Source organism: Anomaloglossus baeobatrachus, chromosome 1, assembly GCF_048569485.1.
Source record: "Anomaloglossus baeobatrachus isolate aAnoBae1 chromosome 1, aAnoBae1.hap1, whole genome shotgun sequence".
NCBI classification, from domain to species: domain Eukaryota; kingdom Metazoa; phylum Chordata; class Amphibia; order Anura; family Aromobatidae; genus Anomaloglossus; species Anomaloglossus baeobatrachus.
Window position 1 is genome coordinate 77,732,359 of NC_134353.1, and position 18,661 is coordinate 77,751,019.

General features: G+C 48.2%; 1 protein-coding gene across 1 annotated transcript in view; it reads right to left on the bottom strand.

Moving 5' to 3' along the window:
* EVC (EvC ciliary complex subunit 1) overlaps positions 1 to 18,661 on the bottom strand; it is a 147,192-nt gene that overhangs the window by 99,496 nt on the left and 29,035 nt on the right. The window contains exons 4-6 of the mRNA XM_075346881.1: positions 17,602 to 17,834; positions 12,000 to 12,084; positions 5,663 to 5,761 (exon numbers count right to left, since the gene is read on the bottom strand). Coding sequence (XP_075202996.1) covers positions 5,663 to 5,761; positions 12,000 to 12,084; positions 17,602 to 17,834 — 417 coding nt within the window. The remainder of the gene's footprint in view (positions 1 to 5,662; positions 5,762 to 11,999; positions 12,085 to 17,601; positions 17,835 to 18,661) is intronic.

Consider the following 18,661-nt stretch of genomic DNA (forward strand, 5'->3'; position numbering starts at 1 on the left):
CAAATTGAGAGCGGTCGCAGGATCAGAATCCTGATCAGCCATCTCCACCTCATCATACAAAGAGTCCTCCTGCTGGGACCCTGACCAGTGTGATGAAGTCGAGGGCCGCTCATAGCGAGCTCGTTTAGGCTGTCTGGGACTCTCGTCCGAGTCAGAGCCATCACCCTGGGATGCAAGAGACACCCCCGGATCCCGGAGCTGTTGCGACAGAGGGGGACCAGGGAGCAATGAGTTAACAGTGTCCATGGCCTGAGGTACTGGTCTAGACTGCAATGTTTCAAGAATTTTAGTCATAGTCACAGACAATCTGTCAGCAAAGACTGCAAACTCCGTCCCTGTCACCTGGACAATATTTACAGGAGGTTCTGCCTGGGTCACCTCCAGCAGAGGCCCCGGCCGAGCAAGTGCCACAGGGGCCGAGCACTGCACACAGTGGGGGTCAGTGGAACCTGCCGGTAGAACAGCCCCACAAGCGGTACAAGCAGCATAGAAAGCCTGTGCCTTGGCACCTTTGCTTTTTGCGGTCGACATGCTGTTGTGTCCTCTGAGAATCTAGGAGGGTATATAGCAGAGGATCCCCAGCGACCGTACAGTGCAATGTAAAGCTGCAAGCATAAAATACAATATACACTTCGGCACCAGTGGGGGTCAGCCCTTGAGGGCAGCTTACCGCCCGCTGAAAAGCGGGTGTGTGGGCACCAGAATCCCGTGTCTGGGTCTCCCAGTCTCCTCTCTCCAGCTCAGACTGCACACAGGAATGGCTGCCGGCGTCCTGTGAAGAGAGGGATCGTGGGCGTGCCTCAAACAAAGTGCGGGAAACTGGCGTCCCACTGTGCCCAGTGTGAGGGCTGGAGTATGCAAAGCAGACTCCAGCCCTCTGCGCTGACATTCTATACAGCATCCCGCCCTTCCCCTGACTGGCAGGCCTGGGGGCGGGAACGAAACGAAACTAGGCCGCAGAAAGCCGGGGACTCGAGTAATAAGCGCGGCCGTGATATATGCACGGCCAGCGCGGAAGTCCCCGGCGCACCACAAGTCCCAGCCGCGCCGCAGCGCTGACGACAGTGGCCGCGCGGCAGTTTCAATACATGTCCCCTCTCAGCAAAGCTGTAGATAGGAATGGCACCAGCGCGCAGCGCTGTTGTCCCCGGCGCACTAACACACCCAGCAATGCTGCAGTGTGCGCGCGGATTGTACGGGGACACAGAGTACCTTGTCGTAGCAGGGCCCTGTCCCTGACGATACTCCGCTCCATATCCAGCAGATTCCCCAGGGGCTGTGGACGGAGCACGGTCTCTGTGCCTGGAGACCGGTAAATCCCACTTCACCCAGAGCCCTAAGGGGGATGGGGAAGGATGCAGCATGTGGGCTCCAGCCTCTGTACCCGCAATGGGTACCTCAACCTTAACAAACACCTCCGACAAAAGTGGGGTGAGAAGGGAGCATGCTGGGGGCCCCATATGGGCCCTCTTTTCTTCCATCCGACATAGTCAGCAGCTGCTGCTGACTAAACAGTGGAGCTATGCGTGTATGTGTGCCTCCTTCGCACAAAGCATGAAAACTGAGGAGCCCGTGATCCCACGGGAGGGTGTATAGCCAGAAGGGGAGGGGCCTTACACTTTTAAGTGTAATACTTTGTGTGGCCTCCGGAGGCAGTAGCTATACACCCAATTGTCTGTGTCTCCCAATTAGGAGCGAAAAAGAAATATGATCAACCGAAATTTACCATCACCGTAAAATATAACGTGTCACGAAAAAAAAATAAATCTAAAAATCCCTGTGATATGTGGAAACATTGCAGAGTTGGCTTGGTCAAGAAGGGGTGTAGACATTGGCGTGCACGGATTGTCCCTTTTAGAACTGGGATTCCCTTAGACAAATCAGATATTAATCAAAACAATATTTAAGGCCTCCATACATATTAGAAAAATGTAATCTGAAGTAGAGAATTTTGGCTGGATCAGCCTACCATCTAATGTATTTGTGGCCTCCTGACTTTCCCAACATATATCGGGAGCAGGGGCAAAACAGTCGCAACCGCAATGATCACAACCGCGACTGGGCACGAGGGTGCAGGGGGCCCACCGGCCCCAGCACCTGCTTCAGCTGTATGTGCGCCTGAGGTTGCACATCCAGCTGAAATGCATCGCGTGCAGAGACCCGTCAGGTCCCTGTACTGCGATACACACTACCAGCCAAACAGAAGCCGACAGCTTCATCTGTGTCCCAGTGACTGAGGGTGGCTCATGGCAATGACATCATCTGTTGCAATAGCACTGACGCCAATGAAAGCTGCCAAACCCTGTGCGCTGGCTACACAGGAGAATGCCGCGCAACATGGGAGACAGGGATGGTGAGTACAATTATGTTATTTTTTGCGTTAGACAGAACGGAGACATATTTACCAGAATGGGGACATATATACAAGGAGGGGGACAATAAATACCAGGAAGTGGACAGTAACAACCAGGAGGGGCCCAGGGGGGGACAGTATATACCAGGAGGGACCAAGCAGGGAGACAGTATACACCAGGAGGGCCCCAGGAGCGGGATAGTAGATACAAGGAGGGGGACAGTATATACTAGGAGGGCCCCAGGAGGGTGATACCAGGAGGGGGACAGTACATACCAGAAGGGCCTCATGAGTGGGACAGTAGATACAAGGAGAGGGACAGTATACATCAGTAGGGGCCCAGGAGTGGGACATATATACCAGGATGGCAACATCTAAACCAAGATGGGGGACATTTTTACCAGGATGGGGTTATATATACACCAGGATGTGGGCTAAAATAGGGAGCATTTATACTACACCGCGTGCAGACTTATTAGGCAAGTTGTATTTTGGCGAATTTTTTTCATTATTGATCAACAACTATGTTCTCAATCATCCCAAAAGAATCATAAATATCAAAGCTTAATATTTTTGGAAGTTGGAGTGGGGTTTCTTTTATATTTGGCTATCTTAGGAGGATATCTGTTTGTGCAGGTAACTATTACTGTGCAGAATTATAAGGCAACTTAGTAAAAAACAAATATATTCCCATCTCACTTGTTTATTTTCACCAGGTAAACCAATATAACTGCACAAGATGTAGAAATAAACATTTCTGACATGCAAAAACAAAACCCCCAAAAATTAGTGACCAATATAGCCCCCTTTCTTTCTGATGACACTCAACAGCCTACCATCCATAGATTCTGTCATTGCTTGATTTGTTTACGATCCACATTGCGTGCAGCAGCCACCACAGCCTCCAGACACTGTTCCGAGAGGTGTACTGTTTTCCCTCCCTGTAGATCTCACATTTTATGAGGGACCACAGGTTCTCTATGGGGTTCAGATCATGTGAACAAGGGGACCATGTCATTATTTTTTCATCTTTTAGACCTTTACAGGCCAGCCACGCTGTGGAGTAGTTGGATGCATGTGATGGAGCATTGTCCTACATGAAAATCATGTTTTTCTTGAATGATACCGACTTCTTCCTGTACCACTGCTTGAAGAAGTTGTCTTCCAGAAACTGGCAGTAGGTCTGGGAATTGAGCTTCCCTCCATCCTCAACCCGAAAAGGTCCCACAAGTTCATCTTTGATGATACCAGCCCATACCAGTACTCCACCTCCACCTTGCTGGCGTCTGAGTCGGAGTGGAGCTCTCTGCCCTTTCCTGATGCAGCCTCTGGCCCATCCATCTGGCCCATCAATATTCACTCTCATTTCATCAGTCCATAAAACCTTTGAAAAATCATTCTTAAGATATTTCATTCCCAGTCTTGACATTTTATCTTATGTTTCTTGGTCAAAGGTGGTCCTTTTTCAGCCTTCCTTACCTTGGCCATGTTCCTGAGTATGGCACAGCTTGTGCTTTTTGATACTCCAGTAACGTTGCAGCTCTGAAATATGGCCAAACTGGTGGCAAATGGCATCTTGGCAGCTTCACGCTTGATTTTCCTCAATTCATGGGCAGTTATTTTGTGCCTTTTTTGTCCAACACACTTCTTGCGACCCTGTTGGCTATTTGCCATGAAACGCTTGATTGGGAGGTGATCACACTTCAAAAGTTTGGCAATTTCAAGACTGCTGCATCCCTCTGCAAGACATCTCGCAATTTTGGAATTTTCAGAGCCCGTCAAATCTCTCTTCTGACCCATTTTACCAAAGGAAAGGAAGTTGCCTAATAAGTAAGCACACCTTATATAGGGTGTTGATGTCATTACACCGCACCCCTCCTCATTACAGAGATGCACATCTCCTGATTTACTTAATTGGTAGTTGGCTCTCAGCCTATACAGCTTGGAGTAGGACAACATATATAAAAATGATCATGTGATCAAAATACTTATTTGCCTAATAAATCTGCACACAGTGTAGAATGGGGGACAAATATATCAGGATGGGGGACATATTTACCTGGTAGGAGCCCATTAGAACAGGATGGGGGACAGTACTACATAATGGGGGCGGGGTGCAACTCATATGGCTTTATAGGATTATACATAAATACATTTGACCAACGTAAGGATGGGGAGGGTTGGGCAGGTCCAAATTTTGCACCAGAGCCCATTGAACTCTAGTTACGCCACTGATCGGGTGACAAAATAATTGGGCGACTTCAAAACAATCTCTCGATCCTTTTATTCATCAGGGAGATGCCACTGCCCAATGATTCTGATGGTGGCTCTTTCATGGAGGACAGAGGAGCGCTCTTGGATATCCAAGCACCCTGTGTATTGGGGGAGTAAAGAGAACAGAACGCTAAACAATCGGATGGCCAACAGCTATCTAATGTCTACGATGGATAAGGACTTAAAACTAAGGCTAGTTTCACACTTGCGTTGAACGGCATCCGTTGCATTGCGTTGTGTGACGGATGCAACGGATGCGTTGCATATAATGGCACAACGGATGCAACAAATCGTACAAAACAACGGAAAGCTTTTTTTTTTTTTTCTTTTTTACAGTTTTACCAGCAGCAGACTATTGTGAACGATCAGCTGATCACCCGGCGGCCGGGCGCTCGGCTGATCGCTCTCACATGCCGGCGGCCGGGCGCTCGGCTAAGCGCTCTCACATGACGGCGGCCGGGCGCTCGGCTGAGCGCTCTCACATGCCGGCAGCCGGGCGCTCGGCTAAGCGCTCTCACATGCCGGCGGCCGGGCACTCGGCTAAGCGCTCTCACATGCCGGCGGCCGGGCGCTCAGCTGAGAGCTCTCACATGCTGGCGGCCGGGCACTGAGCGCTCTCACATGCCGGCTGCCGGGCGCTCAGCTGAACGTTCGGCCACCAAGAGACAAAATAAAGTTTCTGTGATTAAAAAAAAAAATGATGAGCATGCGCAGTGAAAAATAGGATTCCGCTGCTCAAAAAAAGTTACATGCTGCGTTCCTTCCGCCCGGCGGACGCAACGCAGTGTCAGCCAGCGGAAGCAACGCAGGTACTTTTGGCACAATCCATCACCAATACAAGTCTATGGGAAACAGCGGAATCTGTTAACGGATTCTGCTGTTTTCCAAAAGGGCGGATTGTAACGGAAGGTAATTAACGCAAGTGTGAAAGTACCCTAAGCCAAACATGCGTACAAATACAGGAACCATATAGTGCAATAATGATAATTTCACATAAACCAAAATCATAGAAACCCGAGCAATACGATGTCTTACGGTCTCCTGTGATGAAATGATGTGAGTGTACAGGTCTCTATCAATCTTCTTCTCCAGCAATAGGTCGGTCAGGTTTATGCGGAGAATCTGTACAAACATCTAGAGGAAAAGATTATAAAGAGGAAAAATCAATGTCCTGGTGAATGCCGGGCTCAGAGGTTGCAGCCGAGCAATTTATTTCCAACTAATAGAGACACATGTTGTGACCCAGAGTCTGCAGAAAATATTTTATCTTCAATTTCAGCGTCAAATTAAAGAAACATAAAAAAAGATAACCACGTCCGGTATAGATCCTACCTGCTGCTTGATGTATGCACTGAGACCACATCAGGAGGACAGGAAAGTGGGTGTCCAGACTTAAAAATAGATATACTGCTGCTTTATTTCCTCCATTAAAGCAGGTTTTTGCTATGTGTTCTGAGAGCTGCATGATGTAGGGTCTGAGAGACTGATTCCAGGGATATGTCACTCATTGTATTTCTGTTTTCAATAAATTTAGCGTTTAATCAGCAGGAGATTATCACTATCTGACCAGCTGTCGTTTGCTGGGCCAGTCTTCCTCCCAGCACTGATTAGCAGCTCTCTGTCAATATACATTGTACACAGAAAGCTGCCAATTAGTGGTGTGGCTCTTGAAAGAAGGGGAGAAAAAAAAACAAACGCACAAAAAAAGTGTCCTTAAAGGGAACCTGTCATCAGATTTTTCCGTTATGAGCTGCAGCCATCACCAGTAGGCTCTTATATATAGTATTCTAGAATGCAGTATATAAGAGCCCAGGCTGCTCTGTATAATGTAAAAAAACACCTTTATTATACTAATCTAGGGGGCGGTCCAGTCCAATGGGTGTTACTGCTCTCTGCTTTGGCGCCTCCTCCATCTTGTGCGATCGACGTCCTCTTTCTACCCAGCCCATTGCACTCCTGCGCATGCGCACTTTGATTTGCACTGCTGAGGGCAGAACAAAGTATTGTAATGCACAGGCGTGAGGAAAGGTTAAAGACCGCCAGCGCATGCGCACAACAGTACTTTGATCTGCCTTCAGGCGGGCAGATCAATGTGCGCATGCGCAGGACCGCAATGGAGCCCTGTGTGTGGACGACATAGGATGAGGCATGCACACTAGGCTGGGTAGGAGGTTGGCAATGCACAAGATGGAGGAGGCGCCGGACCGAGAGCAGCAACACCCATCGGACCAGATCGCCCTCTAGGTGAGTATTAGAAAGGTAATTTTTACATTATACAGAGCGGCCTGGGCTCTTATATACAGTATTCAAGAATACTGTATATAAGGGCTCACTGGTGGTGGCCGCAGCTCATAAGGGAAAAACCTGGTGATAAGTTCCTTTTAAGGGCAAACCTGAGCTGCAGTTTAAAGCATAGGGAAGGGACAGGTCATCTTATGAGCTCCTGATCATAGCTCTTTTAAAGGGAATGTGTCACCACTTTTTTTTACTATGTAATCTGAGAGCAGCATGATGAAGGGATAGGGAGATTCCAGCGATGTGTCACTTTGTTTACTGGGTGCAGTAGTTGTGATAAAATCAAAGTTTTCTCTCTTATTTTCTAACTTAACTAACCTTTCTATTTTCCATCGATTTTTGTTATCCATGAGGAAATAGTTTTTAAAGCTGTAGAATTCCCCACACTTACAGCCTTTGCTACTATTAATAAGGTTACAATTGGTTATTCTGCCATGCTGAATGCACTTGGACAAATCATCAAGATCCGCTGCTGGCAGCTCCCTTTGCAACTGCCGAATCTTGACATCCTAGATGTTTGGTGACAAGTTCAAAGATGCTGCTGGTTATAGTATCACGATTAGGGCATGCAGGCTGCTGGGACATTTTGAAGAAATGGCCGTACTAATGGTTCCACAATTCATCCAATCTGTACTAAAAATTAAATTAGACATCACAAACCAAGACTAAAGGCCCTGTCACACACAGAGATAAATCTGTGGCAGATCTGTGGTAGATCTGTGGTAGATCTGTGGTAGATCTGTGGCAGATCTGTGGTAGATCTGTGGCAGATCTGTGGTAGATCTGTGGCAGATCTGTGGCAGATCTGTGGTAGATCTGTGGTAGATCTGTGGCAGATCTGTGGTTGGAGTGAAATTGTGGACAATCAGTGCCAGGTTTGTGGCTGTGTACAAATGGAATAATATGTCCATGATTTCACTGCAACCACAGATCTGCCAAAGATTTAGCTCTGTGTGACGGGGCCTTAAGGGGCACTTTGCACACTACGACATCGCAGGTCCGATGTCGGTGAGGTCAAATTGAAAGATACAAAGTAACGAAAATCCAGCGGATCACAGGCAGATGAATTAAAAACTTTACTTTATTTTCATCGCTTTAAAAATGGATAGACAGCATTCACAAGGCACAGTTCATCAAACGCGTTTCGACATAATGCAGTGTCGTAAGTTCTTATTCATGGATGGTCAAATTGAAAGTGACGCACATCCGGCGTTGCACGCGATATCATAGTGTGTCAAGCCTTTTTGATACGATTAACGAGCACAAAATCGTCGTAATTGTATGATCGGTGTAGCGTCGGTCTTTTCCGTAATTTGGAAATGACCGATGTTACGATGTTGTTCCTCGTTCCTGCGGCAGCACACATCGCTGTATGTGAAGCTGCAGGAGCGAGGATATGCGGAAGGAAGGAGGTGGGCGGGATGTTTACGTCCCGCTCATCTCCGCCCCTCCGCTTCTATTGGCCGCCTGCCGTGTGACGTCGCTATGACGCCGCACGACCCGCCCCCTTAATAAGGAGGCGGGTCGCCGGCCAGAGCAAAGTCTCAGGCAGGTGAGTGCATGTGAAGCTGCCGTAGCGATAATGTTAGCTACGGCAGCTATCACAAGAGATCACAGCTGCGACGGGGGCGGGGACTATCGCGCTCGGCATCGCAGCATCGGCTTGCGATGTCGTAGTGTGCAAAGCGCCCCTAAGACTTCAAACTTTGTCTACACGAACCATCAGAAAACATTTGCATGATGTTGAGCTATGATCCAGCCGTCCAGCTAAAGGTTTCCCACTGACTTCATGCCGCTGCCCTCAAAGGCTAGCTTAGTGCTTATCAAGATGGTATTGGAAAGCTAAACTTTTCTGTGACTATTTCCACTTTTTTCTTGAATGCAATGATAACCGGAGATTGGTCTGGAGATCACTTGGCAAAGCCATGCAGAGGTCTTCATGAGAGAACGTCACAGCAGTCCTACCACCGGGATTATGAGGTGGGGGGGCATAATCTACGGTAGCCGGACGCTTCTAGGCCTCAGCTCCAGATAACAATTTGACGTTACATTGATTTGGTCATAAGAACAGTGTTATGGCCATTTCTCCAAAGTGTCCCAGGAGTCATTTTTCCACATGAAAACATTAGGACACATGCTGCTTGTACTACGAGCAGTCTGCGTGGCCTGAACGGGCTACCATGGCCTGCAGTGTCTCTGTACTTGCCTTCCATCGAGCACATCTGGGACATCATTGGTTGTCATCTGCCAGCAGTGGATCTTGATGATTTGTCTAAGTGCATTCAGCTTGGCAGAACATTGAACAGACAGCCATTAATAACCTCACTGATAACAGCCAAGATGCATAAGTGCAGGGACTTCTGCACGTGGTGACCATGCTCAATACTGAACAAATCTAAATGTTTTTGAAAATTTAGTTTACATTTTTTCATATGTAGATCACTACCATGTCTAGCTGTCACAATGTGACTGTAGGAAAGCAAAGGACAGGGGCTCTTATTCTGTCCCTCATGTTATCCCTAACCTCAGGATTACCCCTAATGGTGGAGATGCCCTATTCCCGTGCCTGGCTGTGCTCCTTACCAGAACTAATCTAATTCCCCACCAGGGAAGGAAGGCGCAGGAGTGAGATGGAAACACAGATAAAAACAGACAGGGGAAAAACAAAACTCTAAAGCGGGCTTTACAGGCTACGATACTGCTAGCAATATCGTACGCAAAAGTACCCGCCCCCGTCGTGCATGTGATTTTGTGTGATCGCTGCCGCAGTGAACATTATCGCTACGGTAGCGTCACACGAACCTCCCTGGTCGTCGGCGTCGCTGTAACTGCCGAACAATTCCTCCCTCAAGGGGGAGGGATGTTCGGCATCAGAGCGACGTCACCGCGACGTCACTAAGCGGCCGGCCAATCAAAGCGGAGGGGCGGAGATGAGCAGGACGAACATCCCGCCCACCTCCTTCCTTCCGCATTGCGGCCGGCGGCAGGTAAGGAGATGTTTCTCGCTCCTGCGGTGTCACACACAGCGATGTGTGCTGCCGCAGGAGCGACGAAAAACATCGATAATCAACCATTACCGATTTTTGGTTTTGGGACGACCTCTCCATGGTGAACGATTTTCACCATTTTTGAGGTCGCTTAAGGTCGCTGGTAAGTGTCACACGCTGCGTTATCGTTAAAGACGCCGGATGTGCGTCACAAACAACGTGACCCCGACGATAAAACATTAACGATATCCTAGCGTGTAAAGCCCCCTTAACACACTGGACACACACAGGAATAGACAATGAAAGACTCAGGAGTAAAGCAAGAGCAGGAAGGTAACAACAAAAGACAACAAGGATTAACTCCACAACTACATACAGCAACAAATCCCACAATCACTAGTTAGTCTGGATCCCAATACCTCACCAGACCAGCTTAGATAAACTATAACTGGCATAGAAAGAGCTAGCCAGCATATATAGGAGAGGAGTAGATGTGATTGGCTCACCCACAACATGTGATCAAAGGAGACACACAAGCAGACCAGCAGAGATTAATTCTTTCTAGCCTGACTATGAATTACCAATCTGTTGGTCGATGTGTGAGTCTGCCTGTGCTGATCACAGTCATAAGAGACATTATCAGGCAGAGTGTCAGAATCAGAAGTCTGAACAGATCCCGATGCCGCCATGACAGTCAGTGATGTTTGTAAAAACCTATGTGTGACACTAGCCATTCAGTGATTTCCATAATTCCACGTTTCCATAATGATGACTTCCGCTATATTAGTTGCCTATCGATTTAGATGTTTCCTTCAATACCATATTCCTCCTGTAAAGGGCGCTGCAGTAGAAGCGTGCAGCCATATCCCAGGTACCACATCCGATCACTGGTGTTTGTAGCTGGTAGAAGTGAATTAGTTGGCACCATCTCATTACAGCTTATGATGGGTAATGACAATTTCTGAACCATATTGATTTGTACAGCCCAGAAAATGCAATAAATCCATGCATGCTCTCCTGGCACATATTGCAGGCTACCATAGTAGATGTTCTATTGTATAATATCTCCACTGTTTGGTTATATCTTACCTTACCACACTTAAGAACCTCTACAGTTCCTTACAAGATATTGCAGATACCGGTAGCTGAGCGAGGTTCCTTACAAGACATTGCAAATGCCGGTAGCTGAGCAAGGTTCCTTACAAGACATTGCAGATACCGGTAGCTGAGCGAGGTTCCTTACAAGATATTGCAGATACCGGTAGATGAGCGAGGTTCCTTACAAGACATTGCAGATACCGGTAGATGAGCAAGGTTCCTTACAAGACATTGCAGAAACTGGTAGCTGAGCGAGGTTCCTTACAAGACATTGCAGATACCGGTAGCTGAGCGAGGTTCCTTACAAGACATTGCAGATACCGGTAGCTGAGCGAGGTTCCTTACAAGACAATGCAGATATCGGTAGCTGAGCGAGGTTCCTTACAAGACATTGCAAATGCCGGTAGCTGAGCGAGGTTCCTTACAAGACATTGCAGAAACTGGTAGCTGAGCGAGGTTCCTTACAAGACAATGCAGATATCGGTAGCTGAGCAAGGATCCTTACAAGATATTGCAGAAACTGGTAGCTGAGCGAGGTTCCTTACAAGACATTGCAGATATCGGTAGCTGAGCGAGGTTCCTTACAAGACAATGCAAATGCCGGTAGATGAGCGAGGTTCCTTACAAGATATTGCAGATACCGGTAGATGAGCAAGGTTCCTTACAAGACAATGCAGATATCGGTAGCTGAGCGAGGTTCCTTACAAGACATTGCAATTGCCGGTAGCTGAGCGAGGTTCCTTACAAGACATTGCAGATATCGGTAGCTGAGCGAGGTTCCTTACAAGACATTGCAGATACCGGTAGCTGAACGAGGATCCTTACAAGACATTGCAGAAACCGGTAGCTGAGCGAGGTTCCTTACAAGACATTGCAGATACTGGTACCTGAGCGAGGTTCCTTACAAGACATTGCAGATATCGGTAGCTGAGCGAGGTTCCTTACAAGATATTGCAGATACCGGTAGCTGAGCGAGGTTCTACTGCACTCACCGTATATTGCTCTTGTCTAAATTCTGTATCCAGGAGGGGTAAACTTTGCAAACACAGGCTGTACAGACACAGCTTAACATCACATCTGAAAGAAGAACGCAAAGAAGAACTGAAAGAAAGAACATGGACTTTCCTTACTGTAAAAATCTATATGCCAAAATGAATGAACCTTTAGGCAAAACTTCTTGTGTTTTCACGGGGGTGTGCCGCCCCCGTGCCAGCAGCCGGCGCTGCTCGGATACGGATGTACGGTGCGGCTCGAGGGGTTCTCCAGACCCGGGGGTCGCGCGGACACTCCGAATAAAAGGGGACGTATTTATATGGGATTGGTTGTGGAATGTCTGACGCCACCCACGGCGTGTGGTGAGATGTAGTACCACCGCTGCCGTTTCGGGGCTCCCGTGGGCAGGGGTGGATGTCCCGGGGCCCAGTGTCTCTATGCTGAGGATGGTGATTGCAGGAGCCGGCGCACCCGGCCAGGCCGGGGATGTTACTCACAGTCGAATAAAGCACACAAGTCCTGTGGTAAACCAAGGTGATGGTGGCCGGCTGCCGCAGACAGGTGTATCTGATCCCACACCCGACCCGGGTTGGTAGTCAAAGTCTCTCTCCTCTGCACTCAGTGTTTTGTAGAAAGGACTTCCCGATGTGAAACACGGGAGTCCACTCCTGATCCTTTGGTTGGGAGCCGTGCCCATCTGATGCTGACCCTTGGGATCTACAGGCCCTGGCGGTTGCCATATCTCTCTCTGATGGTGGTTGTCTACTTTTCGGGACATAGGTTGGGACAGGACCTATAATCCTGCCCTCAATTGGTTAATTAGCTAGGCCGTCGGTGACGGTCCTGGCTTCAGGGTCCAAGTACCCCCTCTGTGCACATGGTTTCCGGGTCGGTTCTCCGGTGTCGGTACCGGCGGGCTACAACCCTGTCCCGGTCCACCTCGGATCTCCGGCAGCCATCTTCCCGTCTCCTACAGAGTCTGGCTACTGTCTGCCACCTAGCCAAGGTGTCAGGGCTCCGACCCTGGCACCTGTCAGCTTCCACCTCCACTCCAAACTTGCACTACAACTTATCTGACTGTTTTTCCGCCCCGGGCTCTCCAGGCCCCTCGGTGGGCGTTCCCTATCCGCCTGGTCCCGCCCACTGGTGTGTCTGTCCTTCCCTGAGGGGGGTGACTAGGGTTTTAGGTCGGCTGTTTTAACCCTTCGTGGGATTGGTGTTGTGATGACATGGACTCTGAGTGCCTAGCATGGGTTAACTTTCTTAACATTCAGCCAGACATGAAGACCATTTGTTTATAGATGGGGGATAATCCCTCAATGTTCTACAAGGCTCTTGGGAGTTTAGTATTGAAGTTTTTGTTGACTCATGTAATTACCTTGGCTAATGAAGGCCAGACACCCAGATAACTCAATTATGCGAACTTCCCATTGTATTACTAAGTGACTCGCTAGATGTGGTGTAACTTACCTGTCTCACCCTTGTCTCTGGATATTTGAATATAGCTTGAAATCTAGCCAATAAGAGCTCAGTCTTTTCCACCAATCGTGAAGACCCCAATGGTCTGAATGGAGAGCTCAGGGGTATAAGAAGGAGAACTGTCCATTGCCCAGTGAGACTCTTGCTAGATGCTACCAATCTAGGACCTGCGGATCCGATTGGCAAGCTATAACTGAACCTGGATAATAACACTACATGGACCTCACCATCGAATGCAAGGATTCAGCTGAGCTATCAAGGACCACCTAAGGAAGGAATCCAGCTTGGGACAATACAGTCACTGGATTACAGACTTTGCGGTCCTCAGCCATCTTCCTAAATCTGGCGTTATTCCATTCTCGGTGGGTGCCCGCTGAAAACGGGGTGCTGCTGGATTGGAGTAAGTAGCCCTGGAAGCTCTGAGGCACGGACATTCAAATCTCTGGTGAGCCAGCGGAAGGGTGAGACTCTGTTGCCTGTTACATTTGTGTGTGTTTTGCTGGTTATGTGTCGTTAATTGTTTGGGGATCCAATAAAGTCTTACTATTGTGATTCCCTCACCCTGTGTTGTCTGAGTAGTGTTACGCCCACGGTTAAGGAGGTCAGCGTTCAGTTGGGATGAGCCCTGAGCCACGCTGTCTTTCTAAAGGCGGCTGGGCAAGCGGACGAGAGCACCCACTGACCCCGTGTCTCCACAGGTGTTATGCGGGGGCCTACGTGTGCAACTACCTCGTTTTCCAGGGCGCTACACTAGTCCTGGCCAACTCCACCAAAGTGACTGGCCAGTACTGACTGGAGTATCCATTCTGGGGAGACTCTCACCACTGATAAGATGTTCTGAATTCATTAAGTGGCGGGTGCCTATGAATTTGGCACATCCTACTAGAAAATGCCACTTCATTAAGGCCGGCGTGTGTTGCTTCCTGTTATTCTGTTTCTTTATTCTATGGTTGATGGTGTATTACATACAGACCATGAATAAATACAGGAACATACTTGTGTGATTACTCGGACTCTTATTGTCTAATATTACCAGTAAGAGATCACGTGATCATGTGACGAAAGCCGAAATACTCCCAGCAATGGAGCTGCTGTCTTGGCATAAATAAGGAAATAAGAGCCTTGTGTTGCACAGTTCTTCTTCTTACATTAATCCTTGATCAAATATTAAATCTGTGGTTGAAATTAAACCAAAGTTTGAGTAATTGCAAACAGGGTGAGGTCTGTACAGTGTCCAGCACTTAAAGGGGATCTCCGGGCATAAGATATTGATGACTTTTCCTGGGGACACTCGGCCACCACACTGTACAGAGCCGCTCCGTTCAATGTTTACACCCGTTTGGTGCTAATAAAGGGCCCTTTCACACTGCGTTCTTCTCCACATTCAGTGGTCCCAGTGGGGTTTACATCCGAACCCAAGATGGGATTCGAATGCATGAGCTGACTGAGCCATTGACTATAATGGGGCAGAAGGAGTCACCAAATGCTCTGTCGTGCACCATTTCTGGGCGTATACACTTTCTGGAGGCGAATAGCTAGAGGAAGTAGACACCAATAGGCGTATACGCCGGAAAATGGTGCACAACAGACCACACGGTAACTATATCTGCACCATTATAGTCAACTGCCCTGTCGTGGTATATATCTGAATCCCATATTACGGGTGGCTCGGACATAAGCTCCGACGGGGATCACTGAACGAAGGTCAAAATACAGTGTGAAAGCGGCCTAACTGATCTTGATTAATGTTAGTGTAGCGCCCTGGAAAACCAGGTAGTGGCACATATAGGCCCCCGTAGAACACCGATCCCACAAAGGGTTACAGCAGCCAACCTGAAACTCTAGTCACCCTCCTCAGGGAAGGACAGACACACCAGTGGGCGGGACCAGGCAGATAGGGAATGCCCACCTAGGGGTCTGGAGAGCCCGGGGTGGGAAAACAGTCAGATTAAGTTGAGGTTTGAAGTGAGTGGAGGTGCCAAACTGACAGGTGCCAGGGTCGGAGCCCTGACACCTTGGCTAGGTGGCAGTCGGTAGTCTGGGTCTGCAGGAGACGGGAAGACGGCTGCGGGGATTCGAGGTGGACCGGGACAGGGTTGTAGCCCGCCGATGCCGACACCGGAGAACCGACCCGGACACCGTGTGCACAGAGGGGGTACTTGGACCCTGAAGCCAGGACCAGCACCAAGGGCCTAGCTAATTAACCAATTGAGGGCAGGATTATAGGTCCTGTCCCAACCTATGTCCCGAAAAGTAGACAACCACCAACAGAGAGGGATAGGGCAACCGCCAGGGCCCGTAGATCCCAAGGGTCAGCGTTAGACAGGCACGGCTCCCAACCAGAGGACCGGGAGCGGGCTCCTGCATTTCACAACGGGAAGTCCTATCTACAAAACAGTGCAGAGGAGAGAGACTTTGACTACCAAACCCGGATGTGGGATCAGATACACCCGTCTGCGGCAGGCGGCCACCATCACCTTGGTTTACCACAGGACTCGTGTGCTTTATTCCACCGTGAGTAACATCCCCGACCCGACCGGGTACGCCGGCCCCTGCAATCACAATCCTCAGCATACAGACACTGGGCCCCGGGGCAGCCATCCCTACCCACGGAGGGGTTAACATCCAGCTACCATCACATCTCCCCGGGTCTTCCATAACCGCAGCAGTGGTGCCATACCTCACCACACACCGTGGGTGGCGTCACAGACAATTTACAACCAATCCCGTACAAATATGTCCCCATTTTATTCGGAGTGTCCGCGCGACCAACGGGTCTGGAGAACCCCTCGAGCCGTACCATAGATCCAGATCCGAGCAGCGGCAGCTGCTGGCGTGGGGGCGGCACATTAGGTTATCAATATTATATTACTGGAAGTCCCATCTCGTACATTTACCTTCCAACAAGACAATGACACTAAGCACACAGCTAAAATAACAAAGGAGTGGCTTCAGAACAACTCTGTGACCATTCCTGACCGGCCCAGCCAGCGCCCTGACCTAAACCCAATTGAGCAACTCTAGAGAGACCTATGTCAGAACTACAGGATATGTCATAAATATATAGTAGATGGGAACCACATCTATCTTGAGAGCATGTCCCTGTCGCTCACTGCTGGCATTGGAGAGGTGGTCAATATTACTATACAAATATATACTATACAAATTAATGGGAGCATCACCCACCTCTTCAATTACAGCATTAGGCATCAGGGCCCTATTCAAATAGATAGATGTGGGGAGACTGTGGGGTGCCATCATTGTGTGTAGTAGAACTGTGGTTGGCCATCATACTCTAGGATCATACTGTGTGGGGTGCTGTGGAGGAATCATACTGTGGGAGGGACTCATTAGCTGTGTGGGAAACGGTAGGGGCATCAAAATAGGAGTCTGGAAACTATATTGTCATTATAGTCACTGTGGAAGCATTATACTGTGTGGAATAACTGTAGTGACATCATACCATGTGGGAGCACCTTGGGGACATTATACAGTTTTGTGGACACTGTGGTGGCATCACACTGTGCTGGGGTTATCATGGCAGCATCATACTGTGTTGGAGGCACTATACTTTGGTAGGGCCAATGTCAGGGTCATTATATTGCACCTTTGGGAGACTACAAGGAGGGGGGGGGAATTGTGGGGTATCATACTGAGTATTGAATGCATTTCTTTTTGCTTTGCATAATACTCTATGGGGGCAATGAAAAAGGTATCAAATGTGAAATCATTAACTGGCTTTAATGTGAGCAAAACTACCATGTAAGTGCTGAATGTCCCAAGCTGTACAGTTGTTTGTCCCCAAATTATATCTTTTTTTGTTGAGATCTGCTGTGCCAGTTGTAAGAAATATATTGTACAAACCATGTGCAAATCCGACTAAGTGCACGGGGGTGTGGCAATGCATTTAGACAGCCTCTCCACCCGCACAGACGCCCCAGTGCATTTCCTTCCTGATTTTCATATGACTTCTAGGATAAATTTTTTATGACTTATACATAATATCTCTACAAAAAAAGGTATTGTTTTATAGGGGGGAAATCTATAAAGCCATAACATTACTTCTATAAAAAGAGAAAGGAAAAATTGGTGACTTGCGGTAAAATGTAGGGCGATCTTTACCCATTACATTGTAGGACTTCTGGAAAGCTGTTGACCCGAGGAAACATTCTCTCGTAGAAACGGTCCAGGCTGGTATTTGAGTGAATGGTAGTAGAGGAACTGCCGTCTTCCTTCTCTCCCTGACTCATGGATTCCATACTGCTGTCTGCAGAATCCTCGAAGATCTGGTTGGGTAACCGAGTCCTCTTATAGTTCTCATGTAGTGAAGGGTTGGAGGCTCCATCAGCGAGAGGCTGGAAGCACAAACATAACTGAATAATCGAATAAAGGCTAAGGCCCTGTACGCACGAGAAAAAGGATTTTTCTCAAGAAATTTCTTGAGAGTGAACGATTAGCGCACTTGCGTTCAAAAAACCCACCAATAACGCATGCGTTTTTGACGCGTTTCGGTGCGTTTTTTCCGCAGGTTCGTCCCTGCGTTATTTTACCATTATCTATGGCAAAAAACGCAGCTACCTGCAGAAAAGGAGTGACATGCTCATTCTTTTTCTCAAGAAATTCTGCAGAAAGAATTTTCTTGAGAAAAAAAATGCAGTGTGCGCACAGCTATTTTTTTTTCCATAGGTTTTGCTGTGGAATGTCTGCAGAAAGGTTACAACCAATTTCTCAAGAAATTTCTGCAGCAAAAACGCGGGTAATAATGCAGTGTGCGCACTTCCAGCTATCATTTCATCCATTGGACATCATAGTGCAGAGTATATTACTCTGGAGATCTTGTAGCTGTGGGGGCTTCAAGCCTTAAAAAATATGGATTCTAACAAATTTATCCTCAAAGGGAACCTGTCACCAGGTTTTTCCCTTATGAGCTGCAGCCAGCACCAGTGAGCTCTTATATACAGCATTCCAGAATACTATATATGTAAAAATCACCTTTGTAATACTCACCTAGTCCAGTCCAATAGATGTCGCTGGTCTCGGTCCGGCACCTCCCATCTTCCTTGTATCACCGTCCTCCTTCCAGCCCCATGTGCATGATGTGTCCTATAGAGGCCTCCATTGCACTCCTACACATGTGCACTTTGATCTGCTCTGCTGAGGGCAGATCAAAGTATTGTAGTGC